At 29.5% G+C, this 24,829-nt stretch overlaps 3 protein-coding genes across 14 annotated transcripts; 2 read left to right on the top strand and 1 right to left on the bottom strand.

The window, feature by feature from the left end:
- The first annotated feature begins 315 nt into the window (after positions 1 to 315).
- Positions 316 to 11,028, top strand: LOC124955284 (zinc finger protein OZF-like). Of its 3 annotated transcripts, none has more exons than XM_047509493.1 (8): positions 316 to 1,266; positions 1,764 to 1,874; positions 2,204 to 2,828; positions 2,965 to 3,057; positions 3,494 to 3,580; positions 4,529 to 4,687; positions 4,829 to 5,132; positions 5,207 to 5,345. In XM_047509493.1, exons 2-8 carry the CDS (start codon positions 1,797 to 1,799, stop codon positions 5,220 to 5,222), a joined length of 1,362 nt encoding a protein of 453 aa, XP_047365449.1. In that variant the 5' UTR covers positions 316 to 1,266; positions 1,764 to 1,796; the 3' UTR covers positions 5,223 to 5,345. The 3 variants fall into 3 exon arrangements, with proteins under 3 accessions (XP_047365449.1, XP_047365447.1, XP_047365448.1); XM_047509491.1 differs by having other exon boundaries at positions 317 to 1,266; positions 5,223 to 11,028; XM_047509492.1 differs by lacking the exon at positions 3,494 to 3,580 and having other exon boundaries at positions 317 to 1,266; positions 5,223 to 11,028.
- Positions 9,528 to 14,866, bottom strand: LOC124955283 (pickpocket protein 28-like). 2 transcript variants are annotated; one of them, XM_047509488.1, is made up of 12 exons: positions 14,401 to 14,866; positions 13,829 to 13,947; positions 13,607 to 13,732; positions 13,334 to 13,537; positions 13,139 to 13,259; positions 12,836 to 12,984; positions 12,552 to 12,753; positions 12,173 to 12,443; positions 11,988 to 12,099; positions 11,808 to 11,933; positions 11,628 to 11,719; positions 9,528 to 11,515 (listed from the first exon to the last, which is right to left on the bottom strand). In XM_047509488.1, the coding sequence occupies exons 1-12, from the start codon at positions 14,782 to 14,784 to the stop codon at positions 11,328 to 11,330; spliced, it is 2,094 nt and encodes a 697-aa protein (XP_047365444.1). In that variant the 5' UTR covers positions 14,785 to 14,866; the 3' UTR covers positions 9,528 to 11,327. The 2 variants fall into 2 exon arrangements, with proteins under 2 accessions (XP_047365444.1, XP_047365445.1); XM_047509489.1 differs by lacking the exon at positions 13,607 to 13,732.
- On the top strand, positions 10,886 to 24,522 carry LOC124955282 (putative uncharacterized protein DDB_G0282133). Of its 9 annotated transcripts, none has more exons than XM_047509484.1 (12): positions 10,886 to 11,023; positions 18,797 to 18,920; positions 19,160 to 19,299; positions 19,419 to 19,548; positions 19,638 to 19,775; positions 19,853 to 20,029; positions 20,108 to 21,313; positions 21,419 to 21,567; positions 21,787 to 22,157; positions 22,256 to 22,519; positions 22,605 to 22,702; positions 22,771 to 24,522. In XM_047509484.1, exons 2-12 carry the CDS (start codon positions 18,807 to 18,809, stop codon positions 23,791 to 23,793), a joined length of 3,810 nt encoding a protein of 1,269 aa, XP_047365440.1. In that variant the 5' UTR covers positions 10,886 to 11,023; positions 18,797 to 18,806; the 3' UTR covers positions 23,794 to 24,522. The 9 variants fall into 9 exon arrangements, with proteins under 9 accessions (XP_047365440.1, XP_047365437.1, XP_047365438.1 ...); XM_047509481.1 differs by lacking the exon at positions 10,886 to 11,023 and adding an exon at positions 11,758 to 12,726; XM_047509482.1 differs by lacking the exon at positions 10,886 to 11,023 and adding an exon at positions 14,968 to 15,104 and having other exon boundaries at positions 21,820 to 22,157.
- The last annotated feature ends 307 nt before the right edge of the window (positions 24,523 to 24,829 follow it).

Genomic DNA, 24,829 nt, shown 5'->3' with positions numbered 1-24,829 from the left:
TATCATGAAAAATACAATAGATAATAATAAAATATAATATATCGTAAAGATTTCGAAAATCTTTACAATGGATAAATTGTTATAACTGAATTATTATGAAACGTATCTAAAAAATGAACGACAAGATAAAATCGTTTTATTCAACGAAGAGAAAGCGTACCTTCTCCGTCTAGCCAATTACAATCGGTTCTTATTGTACATTTGGCCAATGAATACAATTGGCGCGTCGAGTCGCGCGTGCCTCTCCCGTTTTCTCGAGATACCGACCTTGGCTCTGATTGGTCAACGCTACGGAAGGCGCCTCGAAGCTGTTCAGAAAAAGGCATCGGGGCCATAGCGCGCTTTCGTGTCGCCCATTGTTATCCTCGTCGCGTGTAATGGCTACCGCGAAGTTTGTTGACGGTGCACAGCCTGCTTTCTCGCGCATCGACGTATCTTGAGCGTGGGATAAGCTGCGGTACGCGGGTTGTCCGCTTCGAAGCTAAGACGGGCTTTCTTCGGATAAACTTAAGCGCGCGGTACCGCCAATTTTTATGACACCGAGACGCCCGCGCTTCGTACAGGACTCGCCGCAGCCGCCACCGCGCTGCTTGGACGACATGATCTGCGCGGGCCAACGTTGTTCAGTGACAAGCGTGTGATTTCGACGCGCGAAATTAAGGTTGCCCAAGAACCCCGGCAGAACAAATAAAAGGCTTAAGTTATTACGAGGATATTGTTTAACAAGCGCCACAAGGAAATACACGTTTTGAATGTGCTGAAAGAAAATATCTTGTGCCTGTGTACGACCGTCATCGATCTCTCTCACTCTCTCTCTCCCCCCCCTCTCTCTCTCTCACTCAACTCTCTCACTCCCTCTTTCTCTCTCTCTCTCTCTCTCTTTCTCTCTCTTTCTCTCTTCCTTTCTCGCTTGCTCTCATTCTCGCGCGCGTCCACGGCTCTTCGAAGAATACAAAAATCATCGGTTTTGTGAATGCATCAGCGGTATAGTTATTCGAAACTCGGGAAAGCATCATCGTCGGCGCGTACAGGCTAAACGGTCGCACGGAACCACGCGCCGCGTCGCCGCCGCCACCGCCGCCGCCGTTACCGCTGCCGCCGCCACAACCGCCGCCACCGCCGCCGCCGACGCCGCCGCTGCCGCCGTCACCGCTACTACCACCGCCACGACCACCGACACCGCCGCCGTCATGGCAACTAGAAGATCGTCGCCCGCCCGGCAGCCGGACGTTTAACCCGTGCGCCGTCTCTATAAGACCATAGCACGTGAGTACTTAGTTAATTTTTCTAATGTGCATGATGCTTTGGTTCCCTCTTGGTTTTACTGCTCCTTCCTGCTGTGCAGTCTACGCTGAAGTCAACTATCTTAACTTGGCGTGGCTTTGATCAGAGGGGGTCATTTTAAAGCAACTTGTATTGCTGCAGATCAAGTTAGGTGTCCTTACTTTAATAACTGCCTATCGATTGTGCAGGGTCAAAGACAACACATCAATGGCCTTAGAATCAAATGGCAACAACGTGGTTTGGTTAAATGCAACCCGTCCTAATCATATACGACAGGTATATGCAGCACGTAAACCATTGAGATAAAGAGGGAACTAATAGCAATGAAACAAGAAATTTATAATTTTTTATATTGAAGTTATAACATGTGTATTATTGCGCAGCATAATATTTCTAAAGAAGAACAAGATCATCAAGATTAATTTTAATAAAAGCAACACATATGTCAGAGTGATTAAACTAAATTTTATATTCCACAGAACCAACCTATTGTGCAGCCACTGAAGTGTTCCATGTTCACACAAACTGAACAAACCAACAGTTTCACTCAAACGGAGCAAAGTAATTCAAGTTACGGAGATCAAAGACAGGTTTGTATTTCTACTTTTGATGTATAAATATAAAGTTCTAACAAAAAAAAAAAAAAAAAAAAAAAAAAAAAAAAAATTTAAATAAAAAAAAAAAAAAGAAACAATTAAATATCCACATTTATGACATAACAGATTTGATATTATATAATCAATTTGGAAAAGCATAGAAAAGAATTGTAATAAAAGTACTTTATAAAATTATGTATATATGTGTGTGTGTTTTTGTATATGTTCCTTTTTTAGAAGTAAATGTATTTTATCTTATTTTGGAGTATAAACAATATGCCTTTTTAATCTGAGGGAATAACAAATTTTTCTATTTTTAATAGCAAGCAGCAATGTTTGACCCACAACAAATTCAACAGCAGCAAGCTGCACAGGGGCAACAATCGCAGCAACAGCAATCTCAACAGATGTATGTAACTGATAAAAAGGAAGATAAATCACAACAACAATCTGCAACAGCAGAATTTCCTTTTTATTATAATGTCAACATGCTTCAAAAAGTTCAGACAAATGCAGTGAGCACAATTGGTGCCATAACAACAGATGATAAAGGTTGTTATCGTTTTGATGTCCAGCCAGTTGGATATAATACATTATTAAATCAGATGAGCATTGCGGCTGCTACTAATGCAACCTTTAAATGTGATATATGTGGTCTGGTGTTTGGTCACATGAGTTTGTTGAATCATCATAAACGAATTCACAACACTACACCGAGTAATTTGCAACAACAGCCACAACAAGTTGTTGTCCAAACACCAACGACAGTGACTGTAGCTACTACACCTGAAAGACCGTATACTTGTGATGTCTGTGGAGCTTGTTTTGCACTGCCTGGAGAATTGAAAAGTCATAAAACAAATATGCACCAAAAACCAAAAGTGCAAATATGTGAAGATTGTGGTAGTGAAGATCCGTGCGAACATCATCCCACAAAAATCAAAAAGAGTACGTTTTTGAATAAATATATTTGAATGAAGTGTCAATGATATGTATAAAAGATGATATGAATACACATTAGGAGTGTTTGTTGTTCTATTGTGACCCCATCTTTGTGTAATAAATGTCCTTTTTCTTTGTGTAGCAATTAAACCTGGTCATCATCCAGTAAAACGAAGGGGAGTTACTAGTGTTACCAAATGTCATAAATGTAATGGCACAGGAATAATATTCATCGGTGAGTGTTCATCATAAATTCATGCTATAAATAATTTGGAAAAAGAAATGTTCCTGTTAAAAAGAAAAAAAAAAAAAAAGAAAAAAAAAAGAAAAAAAGAAAAAAGAAAAGAAAAAAAAAAGAAAAAAAAAAAAAAAAAAGAAAAAAGAAAAGAAAAAGAAAAAAAAAGAAGAGAAAAAAAAAAAGAAAATAAAACAGAAAATAAAATAGAAAATAAAATAGAAAAAAGAAGAAAAAGAAACAAAAGAAATGTAAACTTCATATTTGTTTACTTCTATTTTCAATTTTTGAAAATAGAATAAAAATGATAATTTTCTCAATTCCCTTAAATTAGTAGAACATCAGAAACATCTCTTTCTCCAAATATTGTCACTTTTCCACCATATTTCTATCATCTCATTGCTATCATGATCGTACATCGGGTGGTGTATGGTAGGTAAACACGACGAAAAACTAGATTCTGGAATCAGTTCCCTCGCAAAGTGTGGCGGCTGCAAGGCAACAGGCCGCATCATCATAGGAAGTAAGTCGGAAAAGATGGCAATCAATAAAAATATGGGGTTACTGTGTTGTAATTAATTTATCTAAGTAACCTCTTATATATTTGCTTTGGATGGTGACAGTTCAAAATCTTTATATTAAGTGAAACATACTGAATTTATTATTTATTCATGATATTAACTAAGTTGCAATTGAAAAAGATTAAAAATTTTTAAATATTTCATTTATCTCTATTATTAAAAATTTCTAGTAACAATTTTTGATATTTACATAGACACAGTCCAAAGTATTTTTATTTTCAAGTATTGCATACTATATAATTCTTTGATGCTTCAAATTTATATGTTTGCATGCATTTGTAGTAGGTAGAAAAAGATTTATGGTCACTGATGTTTTCACAGATTTTTATACCTTTTTTATTGGTATGTCAATTCTACTTTATTTCTTCAGTAGAACTGTCGACATCTAAATTTAAGGACAATTGCACGGAATGAAATCTCCCCTAAGGGACAGTTTTATAAATTTGACTCAAAATTTTCAGCGTTGTCCAAATATAAAAGTTATTTCAAATTTTTGCTTAGTACATTCTTAATTTCAAGATACAAATAATAAAAGAGGTCATTTCAATGTTTCTTGTTAAATAAATACTTTATACATTAAATTCAATATTTAATTTTGATAAAAAAGAAAAAAAAAACTAACCTTTTGCAATCTGCATGTATAAAAGTTTTTAAATAACATGCATAAATTTAATTCAAGCAAGCATTATTGCTTTACAAGTTCTTTATTATCATAATCAGATATTATAAAAATCCTCTTTTGAATGTATCACGAAGAAAAGAACATTTACCGTGCATAATCCTGTGCATCGTGTTGGTTAAAACACATCACAGGTCAACCTTGAGCACATCTTTTTGTAGAACTGGCCCTTTGAGGAAAACTAAAATTTTGGTCGTATTTCCAATTTCAGGTGGCAAACAAAACAGTCAGAACCAAGCGGAGAAGCCATTTCATTGTAATGTATGTGATGGTACATTCTCCCGGTATTCTTCACTTTGGTCTCATAAGCGGTTGCACTCGGGTGATAAACCATTCAAGTGCGAAGTCTGTGGTTTAGCTTTTGCAAAAGGTAAGGATATGTGCATGCGACGGCTGTATAAAATGTTTTGTAATAGGTATTTCTCATATAAATTTGGTTGGACTCTAAATCTGGACGCACATTCATCTATTTCAACATGTAATATATGATCAATAATCTTTTTGTTTTCAGCTGCTTATTTGAAAAATCATGGACGAGTTCACACCGGAGAAAAACCATTTAAATGCAGTGTCTGTGGGATGCAATTCTCACAGAGTCCTCATCTGAAAAATCATGAAAGAATTCATTCTGGCGAACGTCCGTATCAATGTGAAGTCTGCGAAAAAACATTTGCTAGACATTCAACGCTCTGGAATCATAGGAGAATTCATACTGGTGAAAAGCCTTACAGATGTAATATTTGTGGTTCCGCCTTCAATCAAGCAACACACCTGAAAAATCACGCGAAAGTTCATACTGGTGAGAAACCACATAGGTGAGCGTGTTTCTTAACATACGATTTGTAAACTTTTTTTATGTAACATGCTCTATGTAGATTTATTTTACAAGTTTTTGCTTTTATTAGATGTGATATATGCGAGATAGGATTTTCTGACCGTTTCGCATTAAAACGACATCGTGCAATTCATGAAAAGTATGGACAAACGGCTCGAAACCAGAACACAAATAATCCAAGTAATGCACAACAAACAAATGCAAGTAGTCAACAGCAGCAGCAGCAACAACAACCTCAACAAGGGCAACAAGGGCAACAAGTTGTTGTAGTGAATGCCACAACTCCTGTAACTGTCAGTCAGGGTCAAGGTCAAGCAGTCATGCTCGAAGAAGTCTACAAATGTCAAGTGGCCTTCCCAGAACCCAAATGATTCAGCTAGAGAATACCTTTCAGGAGTTGGTAAAAAGGGTTATTTTTTGACCTTATTAAACAATTACTACATAATGGAATTTATGGAATATGCGTGTCAGGATATGATATAAAAATGAAGACTACATGGAAAACGTTTAGTGTTTGGTGTGAGGATTAATACGTTTGTGACGACTCAGGTCCTATAAATCGACGCTCATTGACTGTCACGTAGGTGTAGTTCAAGAGCAAAAGTTTTCAGTGACTCTGCGATCTCAACGCGAGTGAGTAGTTTGGTAAAAATATAACTTGGAAGAGTCCGGCTCGTAAAATATTATAAACTCTCAGCCGCTATCATTAATGAAATTTCTCATGAATTAATACCAGAGGTATGAAAAAAAACAAATCTACTTTATATTTTGTTACTCAGAATAGAAATTACGACATCAGATTCGATAATAACCTATTTCACAATATACTGGCATAGTCTTGGAATTTATTTGCGAATGAATTTGTAAAATTTCATTTGTTCTCCTAATGTATAAATGCCTTTTTATGGGAATGAAAAATGGTGAAAGTGTTGTTATAACTTCATGACTCGTTAAATACCAGTCTGCAGTAGCTTTAAGAAGTTTCAATTAGAACTGACATTGAAATTAGTGACTATACATCAGTTTAAGACTGTCACTATGCGTGCTAATGATCACCGAATCACATAGAATTAATTGTTTTTCAGTGAGTCAAAAATATATACATTGCGGCGTCTAAAAAAAAAAAGAAAAAAAAATGAAAAAAAAAAATGGAAAAAAAAACAAAAAAAGAATGAGTTTGTTAGCATTGACCAAAACCTTGAAAACCCTTTAAGGCGTTACAAAAGTATTTCGCGAATAAAAAAAGTCAATGTCATTGAAATTGTCATCATTTTATACCACAGTTGAAAGCTGGGGGAATAGACGTTAAAAATCGAATAGCTACACATACATTTGACGGCATCTTTGCATTTGCGGACGTCGTGGAACGGAACGATATCGCGATATATAAGCGCGAGCCCTCTTCCGTCCAGTCATTCGGGATCAGAACATACGCTACCGCGATGACAACGACCGCGATAATGTCAGCAAGGATATTACTACGTGAACAAGGTTTATATCTTATTGGAGCTGCAATAATAATAGTGAATATCGACGGGCAGACTAATCTGTTTTATAATTTTAAGACCGAGAACTATATAAATATCAGTTACTAAATAGATGCTAGTTTGTAATAGAAAATAGCTGACTAAATAATCTATACATATATACATTAATTTTTATATCCCCACTTGTTACATGTGATGGCGTACTGCCGCCACTCTTAAATATCAAGAATTAATTAATATGGTTATATGCTGTGGACCCATTGTTTTGACTGATCGGTCATAGATGGGGTTGGTAATAGTCAGAAAGCACAATTTTTAAACTGGGATGACTAATCCACTGTTAAGTTAAATACTGTGATGGTGTTACCCATTAAATTTTTATCACAATGTGTTTAATAATTTCTAATTATTATTTAATATATATAATGCATTTTTTCCTCCCTTCTATTAAACTTCATAAGTTTCTCAATTTTTATTTTAAAATTCAAAGAAAAACGTTGTATGAGATCATTTCTCCAGTAGTTACTTTTTTTTTTCTTTTTTTCTTTTTTCTTTATTTTTTTTTTTTTTTTTTTTTTTTTTCCTTTTAGAAGAAACTTATTTACTTTGTATATTATCTTGAGAAAAAGTATGAAGTGATAATTTAATTATTATGTACACATTACATATGATATAAATATAATTGCTACTTTATCCGTAGTGTATTATGAGAAACACCATCACATTTCTGGTCACCGTGTGCCTAGTTCTGCATAATTATTAATGCTATCAATTTTGCAGAATCTAGGATTGGGGATTTCTTTGTTTTACCAATATAACTTGTAAAATAAAGATATACAATTACTTTTAATTTACTTTTATGTGGTCATAATACCTGCTACAGTATTTTGGATTAGATTAGTATTTTTTCTTCATATTTTTTTATTTTATTCTCCATCTTTCAAATCATTGGTATAGTTTATTTTCTGGTAACTTTGTCTGAATTGTAGTGCAATGAAATTGCTGGAGGACATATTATGTTACTATTATTTTCAATAGGAAAAAAAAAAAAACACAGGTCTTAAAATATTAAAATATTATGTTATACTTAGAATTAATTCTAATTATGTTAGTCATCAGTCTGCAAATAAAGTAGACTGATAGATCAGGGTGTCGAAAAAAAAGAAGATGCTTTATTTTATTTTTATTTTTACTTAAGAATATTTGAAAAAGAAAATAAGGATTGTACATATAAAAAAAATTTGCCAATATTCTTCGATCGAATATAATGGCACTAATAATTTTCTGCAAAGTATATGCTATTCCTGGATCATGAGGCAATCTATTACAAAGGACCTAAACAAAAAACAAAATGTCATTTCAATATATATCAGTTTTGCAAAGTGTGCTTTTAAAAAATAATTTCTTTCATTGAACTCTTGCATATCAAAATCATGAACGACCTAATGAACTGCTCTATAATCCGTATTACAAACTTTGTAGTCGGTTAAGATGATACTGTATGAGTGAAATTGTTACAAAGCCGGTCCTAAGTAACATTTTTATATTGCAAATATCGGCATCTTTTACACAGAAACAAAAATATCATAATTATATTGTGTCTATCTTAGCCATTTTTCCATAAACGAAGATCGGCAAGGATTGTAAAAATAATGGTTTATAAAAAAAGTCAAATATATTCGAATGTAAGTACGAAGTACTAGATAAATAAGTAATTATAAGTGTTCTGCTGTGAGGACTATTCAAGGAGGCACGGAGCAACTTAAAAAAACACGTGCTTGTAACAAATCTTTTATTAAATAAGTAAGATAAATATGAAAAAAACGAAGTCTAAGAGAAAGTCATTGATATGTTATAATCATTGATAATTATAAATATAACAAATTTTACTACGATTATTATTTGACTGTGTTCTTGTAATTTCTGTATTTCTTTTTGTAATAAATATCTGTCATCATGGGGGATAGAGACTTCGTCATCTATCAAATAGAATTAGAAACTTTGTTTTATGGTAAAAATTTGATCATGTAACACAATAACATTATTACAAGTTAATGCTACTTATTAAAGATAAATTAATACGATTAAAAAATGTTTTAATATATTCATTAACAATAATTTACTTATGCTGCGTGGCTCCTTGCAGTAATGTTGTGCTCTTAGATAACATTTGTATGCAAAGAACTGGAGCTTCCACTTTAATCAAAATCTCTGGAAGCGTCTTCCTAAGATTCATCAATTTTTCTGATTTATCATCTTGGAAGTTCTGTTCAACATTCTCGCACACTTTAACTGACACGATCACAATGCCTATTCTTTATTTATATGTCAATGCAAGGCCTTTATTAATATTATTTCATTTTCTTTTGACAATATTTATTGATTCTTTTATTAAGATCTAAAAACCCACTATTTTTGAATAATATTTTTAATAATAAAAATTTAAGGGTCGGAATTTCAGGATCATGATGTAACCTGTCAGTTGTTTAATAGATAATTGATAAAATAATTTATTATATTAAAATAAAAAGTAATTGATATCATGATTGGTATCCTTAAACTATCCGACCTCTTGAGAATTATTCTCCCAAGAGATAAGACTAATATTTGTGCAGATTTTTTTTTTCATAACAATGGTATTTCTTATACACGTTGAGGCGAATATACATAAAGCAGATTGTGTATTGTGTGCATTATATCATGTATTATTACATTTTGTCCAGTCTCGAAAAAGCTAACTATGTACAAATTTGATCGTGAAGGGAACATACGTATGATCATTAAAAATACGGTGTTTCAAATCATAATGATAATATTAATAATAGTAATAATAATAATAATATTAATAATAATAATAATAATAATAATAATAAAATAATAATATTAATAATAATAATAATAATAATAATAATAATAATAATAATAATAATAATAATAATAATATTATTGTAGAACAAAAAGGAGTTGTATATTATGTAATGTACGCAATTTCATTAATTTTTTTAATTCAATCAGCGATTTTTTCGCGACGAGATCAACTTTTACATAAGACGCGTTATTATGGGCAATAATGCATAAAGTGCGAACCTTTGATAATAAAAGACGTTCCTATTAAATTATCTGTTCATTATATATTTTTAAGTCTTCTATCATATAACTCTAACGAGACAAATGCTTTAAAGAATGTCATTGAAGTGAATAGCAATGTTTTTTCTTTTTTTTTTCTTTTTTTTTATTTTATTTTAGTAAATACATGCTTACACACGAAGGAAAATAATTTTGAGAATATCGGGTACAAATATTTTTACGATCATATAGAAGAAAACATTTTTCAGGAAAAGTTTGTGGATGTTCTTCGATTCATTGAATTTTGTTTACATTTTGCGTGTTCTTTCTTTCTCTCTCTTTTTTTTTCTTTTTTTTTTTTTCTTTTTACTTTTCTGTGGACGTCACGAACGAGTCATACATTAAAAATATTATTGCAAGAAATCTATGTATTATTATAATTCGGTTAAATGAAAGAAATATTGTCAGCCACGATCACAAGATATAATATCTATGATAATAAATACGATATATAATTGGTAAAGGAACTCGTTGTATGAGTTTTCGCTACCGATAAAATTATACGTGTATACACCGTTTTGTATGAAAAAAAGAAAAAAAAAATAATAAGAAATGTCATGTTAGATTAGTCTGCTGTCAATATAACTAGGATTATAATTTTAAATGTACATGTAACATATTGAATATCGTCTAGATAAGGAATCGTATCGATTAAAAACAACTAGCGCACGATTATATCAGACATTCTAGATATTATAATAAATGATGTCCGCAGGACATTTTCATTTTTGAAATCTTGCGTAAATTTCATTTATCGCACATTTTAAACCGCGCGCCATTTGTATATTTTAATGAAGGATAATGAATTACGTGTGTCGTCCGTGTGGCGTCCATGTAGCGCTAAAATGTGAACGATTTGATTTTGTAAAATTCGAAATTAATTCGAAATTTACAATTGTTAAATCGATAGGGAAACATTACTTACGACAAAATTACATCATATAGTAATTCAATTGAATACGTAGTAATATCTTGTAATATGTTTTTTATCGATTTTTCGACGAACTTTCAAATTTCCCGCTTAAGAATGCGTACGTCATTATAAAGTTACTTTCGATAGGGACGAACACAAGAATTAACATGGCGTCGAGAAGATCGTTTTGCTCAACGAAGACGCATCAGAACACGCTGAACGTAAATTTTCTTTAATTGAAACAATTTCATTAAGAATTATATCGTAAAGCAGTCACCTTGAGACATTTTAAAAGATGTCACCGGATCGTGGTTGAATTCTTTATTTGAAAGAATCGTAAAGAAGGTAAGTTTGAAAAAAATGTAATTTCTATTAATTATAGATAAAGCAAGTTAATCTTCTTTTGAAGAAATATATACAAATACGATAGGGTAATAGTTACACTAATTTAAAAGATGAAAATTAAAAGAAATAATGAAGAATATCTTGTAATTTTTGTTAATGGAGTCTTCAAATTTTGGCTATATAACACACACACACACACACACATATATATATATGTGTGTGTGTGTATATATATATGCACACACACACACACACACGGACATTAATTGCAACGTTTTATAATATTTGTTAACACATATAAAACTCATTGTGCAAACGGATATATTATACCATGATTATCATCCAAAGGATGTACTTGAACTATAGTACGTGATGGAACATTTTTATGTTCAGTTAAACGACACCATAATCGTAATGTTATGAAATATAATATTTCCATAACGGAAAGAAAACTGAATCCCATGAAAAGACCAAGCAGACCTCCAGTACTTGCTATAAAAATATAACATTTAGTGTCGTATCTGATATATATCTATACTTTTTACATTATGGATAATTTCTAAATAATTACTTTGGTAATTAAATAAATATTTTAATTACTCACAGAGGAATTCTGTAAATCCAAAAAGTTCATTCTTCATAGATTTAGTAAATTGAGACTCCACAAAAAAAATATGTACCACTGCCATATTTTCACTGTATTAGGATACAAATGATTAATCTTTTATATCATTTAATATATATAATACGTTTAAATTATATCACGTAAACAAAAAATACTTACGTAAAATATTTTCGGCTTTTCTTAATGTACTGTTCTTGAATGTCAAAATTATTCAACAATTTGCTATCTGATATCTCTAAATTATAACTTAGTTCAAAACATCCTGGCCAACAATTACAGCTTGGTCTATGTGAAACAATCTATGATTATACAAGGAACTATTTGTAAAATTATACTTACATTTCAGTAATATTCAATTGATTATCATCATAGAGCTTAATTTCCATTGCTCTTCGTGCTGTAGTAGCACATTGATCATCTTTCTTTCCGCAAATAGTAGTGTTTGATGATTCTAATGAAAAAGATGTAAAAATTAAAGGTTAAGAATATATAATTATTAAGCTCTAATTATAAATCAGTCTTACTTGGCATATAATATTGGACGCAGTGACACAGTTTTTGTGTGAAATTCGCCTCGCATTCCAGGATACAGTTTCTTTGCGTGTAAGTTCTGTAATAACGCAACTTTCTCTCTGATGTGAAGAAACATTTTCTCTTCCTCTGAGGTATAGATATTATAGATTTGCTTGCTGTCGATATTCGAGGTGATACAATAACTCTGACTTCTTTACCAGGAGCTACAGCAAATCCAAAATCTGCAATTTTTGGTGTTTCTACGGGGCTGTGTAGTAGCATCTATAAATATTTGTAGAATTTTAAAAACATCAACAACTATTTTTAGAATAAGAATTTTAATCCTTTTAACTTGTTATTATAGATTTTTAAAATAAAAAGTATAATTACTTTAAAGCCTGCACTAGCTGTCGAAGAACAATAATATTCATTAATATCAACGTCAAGGACTAAAGTTAAGCCATAAAAAAGGCCAGCGCCATATGGTCTCCATGGTATGGCATCTGATGGAACTTGTTTATCGTATCCAATTTCAGGATTCCAATCGATACCAGTGAATGCAAAAGTAATGTTCATATCAGGCCAATCTCGTCTAAAAAAATAAAATAGGAAATCGTAAACATTTCATATCTTCATTGAAAATTATCAGAGTACAATGATGACGTGGCACTTACGGATCGTGAAACAAATGTTTACGATTTACCGAATTAAAGTTACAACAAATACCCTCATCGGTCATCGTAGGATTAAATATTTTGTCACATTCTGTTTGATTGCCATGCCATTTACATAAATACAACATGTCGCTACATGATTGTGATACCTAAATGAAAAGGTATTGTTACAATTATTTGATAGAAAGAAAAAAGAAAAAAAAAAATCAGAAAATTGGGATTTGTTACTGCAAATTGAAAAAAAAAAATAAAAGTAAAACGCATGATAAAACATGCAAAAAAGTAATTACAAGATTTACTCACATTTATCATAAAATGTCGCATGGCATTCCATTCCACTGCTTCTTGTTCTAAATCATAAGCAACCGAGACATTTTCGCTATTGCAAAAATCCTCCAACAATAATTTCTCACGTATATTTTCTCTAAGGATATAAGATATGATAAAGGGCATTTTTATATTGAATCAGTACATTCGAAAAATATATTCGTCATTTACCCATTCTCTATACGATTTGCTTCGCTTTTTTTTACGTTGTTCATATTGCAAATGGTAACGGCGGGAAATGGAAATTCGTTGAGAGAAATTGGTTCAGGACTTAAGGAAATTATAATGGGAGATGTGACCCACTTTTGATATAAGAACCAAATATAATATGTGGCAGTTAGTACCGCGGTTGTGAAAGAAATTATCCAAAAAATTCTGTAAAAAGAAATTTTATTATGATTGGCGTCTTCTAAATTATTTATTAGATTTTATTTGATCTTTTACCTTTCTACGATTGATAATTTGGAATCTCCGACATAACGTAAACCATGAAGAGTGCTATTCAAGCAATACTGTTTCACAATGGTATTGATCTCTGTAGTCTTTAAACATGTTTGTACATTTTTCACGCTCAAAGATATAGAATAAATCAAATTGGACAATTATTAATCAATATTAAAAAGGATCAATGAAACACGTTTAAAAGATGAAAGAACGTTCAATTACCTTCTCTCATGTTTTTCTTCATTTTGCTCGTAATTCTTTGAAGTAATCGTATCCGTCGTTGTTAAACCGTTCCGATTATATCTTGATCTTAATGTGGATTCCCTCGATCGATACATTCCCTTAAAAAAAAAAAAAAAAAAAAAAAAAAAAAAAAAAAAAAAAAAAAAAAAAAAAAAAAAAAAGGTATTTATCTTAAACAATAATCATTTTTCATGATATATTTCTTTTCTGTACTATATTTGACGATAAATTAAGATCGGCTATGATGTTTATTGTCTCATAAGTAGGATGAAGTACGAACGAGTAAAAAAAAATCATTTTCAAGTGATCACTGCTACTTGATTTTTTTTTTTTTTTTTTTTTTTTTTTTTTTTTTTTTTTTTTTTTTTTTACATCAATTTCCACGATTTTTATAAAAAAGAAAGAAAGAAAAAAAAAAGACAACTATTAAGTGAAACGACCGAAAAATTAAGTATTTATGTAATCGTAGTAATTATAAAAGCAAATTTAAAAAAAAAACAAAACAAAAAAGAAATAAATTAGTATCATTGATTGCATAATTAACAAAATACCTTAAAATTGGCGTCACGCAAAGCGTATCCTTCGAGACGTTGAGGAGTTTTATATGGATTTTGTAGATGAACCGTATTAATAGTGTACGGAAGATAAGGACTATGATCCCTTAGATAATTCAACGTTGTCTTATCGTTAGTTGGGTAATTTTCGATTGGTAATGTATTATGCGAATTATTATCACGTTTCTTGCGTTTATTACCGATTTTCAACGAATCGGAAGAATCTTCATATTTCTTACCCATTAAAGATTCATCGAGGATCTTCAAATTATCAAGATACCTCGATTTCTCTACTCTTCGTATTGACATATAATCTCGGGTTCGTTTCCACCGGGACTCTTGATGATTCTTTCGTCTCCCCGGGGACATTAATTTCTCCATCGATGAGGCATACTTTTTTCTTTTTTTTTTTCCTTTTCTTTTCTTTTTTTTTTTTTTTTTTTTTTTTTTTTTTTTTTTTTTTTTTTTACTTACGCATATCTTGATTTCAGCGAAGAAAAAAAGGAAAATAAAAAGAAAGAGAAAAGGAAACGAAATTGTTTAAAAGAAGGGTAGAGAAAAAAAATGAAAAGAGAATTGAAGAAATGGAAGAAGAAGAAGAAGAAGAAGAAGAAGAAGAAGAAGAAAAAGAAGAAAAAGAAAGTATTATGAACAAAGAATTCAATGAAGAAAACGACACTAAGATCCTTAAAATTGATATCGTAATCGTAACAAACAATTATTATTCCCTTCCGAATTCGAATATCGCTTTTAAAGGATTACTCGTAAAAAGTTTTTATAGAGGAATATATATATATATATATATATATATATATATATGTGTGTGTGTGTGTGTGTGTGTGTCTTTCTCTCTCTCTCTCTCTCTCTTTCTTTTTACGTGACGACAATCAAATATACCCGATGACGCGATAAACTGTGTAAACCTGACGATTTCTTTACGTAGAAAAGGGTTTTGAAAAAGAAGGACGAGTGTATACCAAAGCGTCGTTCTAGAAAAACCAGCCTCGATGAAGGTTGCCGACTGACTAAACGGTGTTACAATGACGAGGACACCTTATCAAGTTTCGTAGAAAGATGATTACGTACTTACCCTTGGCTCGATTTACCCTTCCTTGTTGACGATTAGAATAGGGAACGGACGCCTTTCTTTCCTTTTTTTTTCTATCTCTCTTTTTTTTTTTTTTTTTTTTTTTTTTCTCTTTTTTTTTCTCTCCTTTTTTTTACGATACGCTACGATAAATGGAAATTATTATTTCCATTTTGTTTTGTTTTTTTTTTCTCTTCTTTTTTTTCTCCCCCTTTTTTTTTTCATGGGCGTTCATTCGTTCATGTCCCTCGAGCGACGATGATCATTCGCGATTTTAATCTAAGATAAACGTGTAACGTGACGAGATTACGATTATGCGTTATACCGATTAAATAACTATCCTAATCGAAGGACACTTTACGTATACATTTAAGGTACTCTTTAATTGTTGCATTTAAAAAAGTGTTTTTATAAAGAGAGAGAGAGAGAGAGAGAGAGAGAGAGAGAGAGAGAGAGAGAGAGAGAGAGAGAGAACGTACATGATCTCTTTTATTCCTTTTTTTTTTCTTTTTTTTTCTTTTTTTTTTCTTTTTTTTTTTCTTTTTTCCTTTTTTCTTTTTTTTTTTCATATAATTCGAATTAATTAATAAATCGTAATAATATCGTAATTAATGTGGGCGTTCTGTATCATTAAAGGAAATATATCTTTTCGATTTTTTTTTTTTTTTTTTTTTTTTTTTTTGTTAATCCGATAAGGCGCATTTAAATAAATTTTCATATTGCTATTTCCTACAGAAGTCTGATCTTTTTTCTTTTTTCTTTTTTTTATTTTTTTTTTCTCTTCCTCTTTCTCTTCCTTTTTTCTTTTTTTTTTTATTTTTTTTTTTCTTTTTTTTTTTTTTTTTTTTTCTTTTTTTTCTTTTTTTTTTTTTTTTTTTTTTTTTTTAACTTAGAAAGTAGGTAATAAACGGTCTTCGACAACGCGTTTACAATGTTGATATCTAATTTTATAGATCAAACAAACATCATTGGAAATATGTCAAATCCTTGATATTAGCAACTTCGTAAATACTTTTTAATTTATATTTGATATTAATATATATATATATTTTTTTTCTCTCTCTCTTAAGTCACTTTTACAGTTTATAACGTACAAGTTATATTTATATTAATATGCATATTTAAAACGGAAAAGTCGAGTCAATAAACGTTACTATTGTAACGTTTAAATATAACTAAAGGAATAACTGCATTGATTCGTATCGGAGTTTAATGGCGCATGATTAATAACCGATAGTAAAATGTTTTTCATTTGTACGGTCACCATATCATCCTTATGATACTTTGTCAATTATTTACTCTTTACTTTTCTCTATGAACGTACGTATTATTAATTTATTTTTTTTTATCCTTCCTTTCTTTTTTTTTATATATTCTTTCTTTCTTTTTCTTTATTTTTTTTTTTTTTTTTTTTTTTTTTTTTACTTTTTTTTTTCTTTTCTTTTTTTTCCGCCTCATAAGTTTCCACGCAAATAGCATAAAAATTATCCGAAGAGTGAAAGATCTTTAGCGATTTATGAAATGCATACATTAGTTTTTATAGCACGTATTTATGATTTACGATGTATATTTTGTCAACGTGTTCGTTTCTCATGCCTACAAAATATCGATCCCCAATTAGAAAACAACTTTATTAAAAAGAACGAAAAAAAGAAAAGAAAAAAATTGTATTACACAAATAATAATTTATGCGCAATAATTTCTCTTAGGGGAAAGAAGGGTGGGCGGAGCGCTGGGAATGAGTTATACAGTTCCGGAGGTGGTGTTTTCACTATTATTATTATTATTATTATTATTATTATTATTATTATTATTATTATTATTATTAATATTATTATTATTAATATTATTATTATTATTATTAATATTATTATTATTATTATTATTTTTATTATTATTGTTGTTGTTGTTGTTGTTGTTGTTGTTGTTGTTGTTGTTGTTGTTGTTGTTGTTGTTGTTGTTGTTATTATTATTATTATTATTATTATTATTATTATTATTATTATTATTAACGACGAAATTTAAATATATATAATAAATTTTCTCTCTCTCTCTCTCTCTCTCTCTCTCTCTCTCTAACAAAGTGATAAGTTTCTATTAAGTAACCACCATAAAACTATGTATATAATTTTTCTTAACAAGTGAAAATGACATTGCACAAGTTCGACCAGTAAAAGAACAACGTTTCGTGACAAAGTTTAATGGATCTCCTCAGTATAATTACACGACAAACATTCATGTTTTTCTTATCGATATTTAACCGCACCTCACGCGAACATGATGTGCTGCTTGGCCAGTCATGTTTTTAACAAAACTGTTGACGTTCGACAAGATAACTATGAAAAGTGCTGTCTTATGTAACAGTGAAAATATTAAGCACAACGCATTTGTCACTTTCTTTTCTTTTCTTTTCTTTTCTTTTCTTTTCTTTTCTTTTTTTTTCTTTTCTTTTCTTTTCTTTTCTTTTCTTTTCTTTTCTTTTCTTTTCTTTTCTTTTCTTTTCTGTTTTCTTTTCCTTTTTCTTTTTCTTTTTCTTTTTTTTTTTCATTTTTTTTTCTTTTTGGTTTTTATTTTTTTTTACATTACTTTTTTTTTGATACCGTTAAACATTTAATCACAATTTTATCTCAAATTGAACCATAAATCCTTTGCAATTACATATTATATACATATAAATTTATAGATATATGTATGTATATATAATTGAATCTTAAATAAAAAATATTGTGAGATTTGAAATAAGAATTACATTGACTAATGATGAACTTGCATTTATGTTAATGATACTTAATTAAAATCGAATGGAAACATTTCAAGATATTTTTTTTTACATTTCATATATATATGTATATATATAAATGATATACTTATGTATATCATTTTATAATATTATCTAGAAAATGATAAAAAAGAAAGTAAAAAATAATTGCGACATGTATGTTTGTTAGATGAAATAACTCATTCGATTACGAAGACAACCGTAGTCCAAATATAATTAATGCCATCTTTTTCTTTCGCATGAATAATAAAGAATCATTATCGTTTATTTTATACCAATAACATGACTAATGACGAAACTGTTAGAAAATTACATTTTAAATATACATGTGATACTATCTACTACCTTAATGGCGTATATTCACTTTTGCATAGTTCAATTATTACGAGTTTACTTCAAATTATTTAACGACATAATTATATTTAATTGTAATAATAATAATAATAATAATAACAATAATAATAATAATAACAATAATAATAATAATAATAATAATAATAATAATAATAATAATAATAATATTCCAGCCAAGGAAAAATGTCGAAGAAAAATAAAAAATGTAAAGAGGGCGAGGACGAGCCCGCAATTGATTGGGAAGAAAATAGTTATTTTCCAAAAAGATTAACAGAAGAAATGAAATCTATGTGGGAAGTACGTACATTTTTGATCTTATTAACGTGCAATATGACTTTTTTATTATATATATATATACATATATTATATTATTTATATATATTATTTATATATATTATATATATATATATTGTGTGTGTGTGTGTGTGTGTGTGTGTGTGTGTGTGTGTGTGTGTGTGTGTGTGTGTGTGTGTGTGTGTATGTGTATATATACATTTTTCTACCTTAACTAAATTAAATTTTATTTTTTTATTTAGATACCACAAATTTGTCAATTTCTTTACTTAACCAAAGACATTCTAAATATACCCCCAATAACTATTTATGAAGTGGAAAGAATGCTTGCTATACCAAGAGCTTCGAAACAACTAGCATATATTATGACATGTTTATTAAGGTATATTATTAATATGATAATATTTTATATTTGCAGACATTATTATTTATATATATTAGAATTTTGACAATGTAATTATTAAAACTTTCATATAATTAATTTATCATTTATCATTTTAGCTGTCCTATAAGTAAACCGAAATTGCAAAAAATACCACCAATGCCCTATGAATTTTGGACTAATATCTTAATGCATAAAGTAAACAATTGGTTTAAACTTTATTATGGAAAGCATAGAGATGTGATAAAAGTTAGTGTTTATTGATTTAATTAAATCTATAATTTTTTTTAAATGAATATCTATTTGATCAAGGGGTAAATATTTTTGTGATAATCTAGGTTCTAGAAACTATTGGTATTGAACCAGAATTTTGGAATATTTTTCCTGAGTTATCCATATTTGCTGATAGAGACTTTGAAGACTTGAGTTTCAAACAACGAGTATGGCTTTTAAAAACTATCTGTGATACTCTCATGGTAAATAAAAAATAATAATAATTTATTTCGTGTCTAAAAAGAAACTATTTAACGTTAATAATCTAACATCTTTACAGCATACGAGAAAAACAATTCAAGAAGAAATTGCTAATCATGCGTGGGAAGATCAAATTGAAATAAATTTAGGAACCGATCGTCATGGAGCTAAATATATTTATTTTCCACAGTTTATCAATAGTGAATTGAGAATATATAGACATTGTATGAATAATAATATTCTTTCCACTACAAAGGTATATTAACATTAAATTTAACAAATTTATATTTTTCATTAAAAAATTTTTGAACCTATTAATCCAAAATTATTTTAGCCTATAATACCAAAGACAGTAGTAGAATCCGAAACGAAAACAAAAGTAAAAAGAAGTAGAAAACGAAAGCCCAGATGGCAAAATGGATTATGTTCTAAAATAAAAAAGGATAAGCCTGCAAGACTTCAAGAAAAGAAAATAGATAAACAATTTTATATTTGTAATTGTATTGATAGTGCCATGAATTCACAAACTAGTGAAGATATAGATTTAGATTCTACGAGCACAAGTAGTAATATTAATAATAGTAATATAAATTTAGACAATCTTGACAGAACAGAAACAAGAAATCCATTAATAACATCTGAAATAAGTACAATGTCAAGTGATACAAACAATAGCAATATAAACTCGACTAGTTGTAATGATGATGTATCAAATGAAAGTCAGTTAATTGATACAAATGTTACAGAAAGTATATTTAAAGGATTTTCTAGATCCCCTGATGAAAAAGATGGCATAGCAATAATAAATCAATTATTAAATAGATTAAAATCAGAGATAGATATAAAATATACTAAGTCTCATGTAACAAAAGAAAATGCGACGGATATAAAGATTGATGTTGAAAATTCTGAAAATAATTTGGAATCAAATGAATTTGATTCAATTAAATATTGTTCGGATAATTTATCTAATGATTCAAAAGTGGATGAAGCAAAATTAAATGAAATTATAATGGTTGGAAATAAAATATTAAAGGATAAAACACTTTCAAGTTCCGAAGAGGTTAATGATTTAGATTCATCAACATCAAGGTCGAATGTTGAAAAGTTAAGCGAAACTGAAACATCTATAATTAATGAAATGGAGAGTATTTCAAGTGATGTACCTGATACTATTAATAAATATAATATTAGACACAGAAAGAAATCACCAAATGATAGAGAAATGAAAGGTATAAAAAGAAATGGTAATATCGTTAATGAATCAGTTCTTGAAATAGATGAAACACTGAATTCTATCAGAAGAAGTCTTAGGATAAAAGGAAATCAAATGGAACATAAATCATTTTGTAATGATATTAGCCAAATTATAAATACTGATATTAATACAGAAGAAGAAATTGAAAATAATCCTAAGAAAGATAATGAAACGGCCTCTTTTAAAAAAATGCTCGAAGAACTTAGTGTATCCAATTTTCGACTCGTAGCTGATAGCGTTGAGACTTTGAGAGATCTTATTTCAAGTTTTTCATTAAATACAGTAAGTTTTAATAAGAATATAGTTATATTTTATACATATATGGATGCACATTGAAGATTTGTATAATGATTGTTTTTATATTATTAATTGATATTTAATTTTTAGTTAGAATCAAATTCTTCGAATGAAATACAATTAGTAAGTAAATTGACAGAACTATTAAATACGGTTGAAAAAGTTGAAACGGTTCTGAAAGATACAACAAAAAAGGCTAAAGCAAAGCTACTAAAGGAATGGACTAATTTTAAAATTGGGTATGTCATTAAATCAAAACAAAAATGCTTATTATCATTTCATAAACATATTTATTTTTTTATCAATCTTCATCTCATAAATATATATGTGATATATAGAATCTTACCTGACTTTAATGTAAACCTGAAACCTCTGATAATTGCTACAATGAGTTTATCATGTACTGTTTGTACTACACAAACATCCTCCAAAATATTATTATTCAAATCTTTGTGAAGTATGTATGGCAGTCAAGCTGCTGTGTGTTGTAGCAGTATGGAGGATCAGGATTCATCCGGTGAAAATGGTGTCAGGTCTAATTGGTGGATTGTTGGATCACAGGACTATCAATTGCCAACTACCAATGATGCAACGTTACAGACGTTATCGAAATCTACCATATCCCCAATTAGTACCCAAAGTTGTGTCTCAACATCAGAATGTATCAACGACGAGGAACAATGCACAAGTGGAAAAGAGAAAAAATCTAAGGAATCAAAAAGCAAAGAACACGATGAAAAATCAGACGTTAGAGAGCAACAAGAAAATGGGGAAAATAATGAAGGAAAAGCACATGAAGAATATAAAAAGTGTGATAGAAAAGAAGAAGGTAAATAATATATATTCAAATATTATGGAGATAGATACTTTTTATTACAATTAATCTTCTTTATTTATTATCATGATAATTAATTGATTTTATTAAAGAACAACAAAATCGAAGAGTTCTACGAGCGCGAGGAATTTCCTCGTACAGAGAACAATTGTATCCATATGAGGAGATCGATGAGAGCGAGTTGGGTGAATGGACCGACATTAAGGCCATCTACGCGCCTCCCTGCTCACAGACCTATACATCCGTTACTAACTCTTCTACGAAAAACAGACAAGATAACTATTGGTCAGAGAAAGAGGACTCAGACCAAGATTGGATTCTACCAAGCTCTCGCAGACGGAAAAATAAACGTTCGTGTGAGTATCTTTAAAAAAAATTTATCAGAACGTAAATGTTCGTCGTACGTTCAAGCGTTTTATTTTATTTTTTATTTTCTTTTAGCCAATAATAAAAGATTAAGAACGTCACAAAGCAAAAGTCTAAACAAGAAAACAAATTCGATTGAAGATACGCATAAAGAAACTACGTCGAGTAATAAGGTAAATAATAAGAATAATCATAATAAATTAGAACAAGAATGTCTCAATCAAAGGTGTCCAATTTTTAGATATCCGATTATTCAGAGGAATTAACGGCGTCTTCTACATCTAATTTAATTATATATCCACGCATACAAGAAAATTCAGTAAGGACGATATCTGTCACAGAGGAAAATAAAATCAATTATATAGATAGCGTCCATTCAGAATTGGATATAAAAGACGAGACACCGACTGATGCTCTAACAAATCAATATAAAACCAATTACAACGTGAATGGTGTAAGCTATTTTGTACAGTCAAATCCTACTGTAATTGGTTTGACTCAATCAAATACTTTCGTTCAAACAAATACATTAATTCCAAATATTGTGCCTTCGTTTCAACAAAATTATTATATGCAAGAAATACGACCGGAATATGTTCTTTACAATCAACAATCAAATTTTGTTCCGATACAACAACCATCTATAATACAACAAGTACCATGTATTGTAACATCACAAGAAATTGTGAGTCAACCAAGATATTCGCCTGAAAAATCGAATTTAATTAATATAGTACAACCGGACAATAACATAAATAGAATAGCACAGAAGGAAGCATCAACTTCACAATTCGATTTTTCTAGTATTGCTAAACAGTCTAGTAGTACTATAAAACCACGTATACAAAATTCAAACTTTACGAAACGAAAAAACTCAAGTGAACATTTAAATGAACCGAAAAAAAAGACTACATCATTGATCATTCTAAGTGACAGTGACGACGAAGTTGAGATCATTAATGAAAAAACAATAAATGATCAAAAAAATTCAGAAGGTCAGGAATCTGTTTCAGATATAACAAATAATATATTAAAAAATATTATTCCACGTGAAATTATGCAACGAATACATCAAGGTTGTATATCAATAACGCCAATTAAACCAGCACCCCCAACGCAAAATACACCGACGCAGTTGGTTGTCGTTGTCAATGAAACAGGCAATTATTATGCTTTGGCATTACCTAATGGAAGTAAACTCATTCTTACACCGGAACAAGTTGCACAAATTAGAGCTTCAAACGGTGGGAAACTTGTTCTATAAAATACTAATTAATTCATAAATACTAAAATTTATTTTCTTTGGATATATTTTATTATGCATTTAACATAATATAGATTTATTAGTGGAATTAAACATAACAGGGTTTATTTTTTTTTTTTTTTTTTTATTTTTTTTTTTTTTTCCCAACGAAATATCCATATATTTCTATATCAGTAAGATAAATAAATGTACTTCTGTTTGAATCTGTTATTTGTTCTTTACGTATTATTAGATAAATATTAAAAGAATATTGATGTATTGTAAAAATATCTATTTATGAAAAATCTCTTTGTACAGTTTTCATAATTAATTTAAGAAATAAAGTTATAAATTAATTTTTAATTAATTTAAAAACATTGAAATATATATGACACAAGTCATAATGAAGTTTTAATTTCGTAAATAATTTGATTTGAATGTCTACTAAATTTTTTACTACATCTATATAAATACACGATACTATGTATAAAAAATATTTTTCATTACAGAAGAAATTCTATTTTATTTAATTATTGTTGAACAATAATTAACATAATAAACATTTTTCTTTTATCATTGAAGAAAAAAAAAAGTAATTAATTAATTGCATGCAATTTGAATTATGAATATTTGTTAATAGATCTCAACAATTTTAAAATACCTATATGTGTACAAATTGAACAATGTAACAGATATAATACTTGTATATAGTTTTTTACCATGTATATAATTAAGCGATACCGATATATTATTATTGATATATTAATCTTTTTCTTTTTTTAACATAATACAATAATATATTCTTCCTTTAAATGTAAGTCTCAAAGAAATAAATAATAGAATAAAATTATACTTGGTTCTTTTTTACATATTCATCTTTATCGACGGTAAGAAATTTCGAAAGACGCGTCCCGTTATATGGCGTATTGCTTCCCGGTGGATGGAGTCTCATCTAAAACAAGGAAAATTTACGAATTATATTAACACTTAAAATTATAAATATATTGTTTTGCAAATTTATAAAAATTAACAAACTTTTCTCTCTCTCTCTCTCTCT

Source organism: Vespa velutina, chromosome 18, assembly GCF_912470025.1.
Source record: "Vespa velutina chromosome 18, iVesVel2.1, whole genome shotgun sequence".
Taxonomy (NCBI): domain Eukaryota; kingdom Metazoa; phylum Arthropoda; class Insecta; order Hymenoptera; family Vespidae; genus Vespa; species Vespa velutina.
This window is presented reverse-complemented; position numbering and strand designations above follow the sequence as displayed.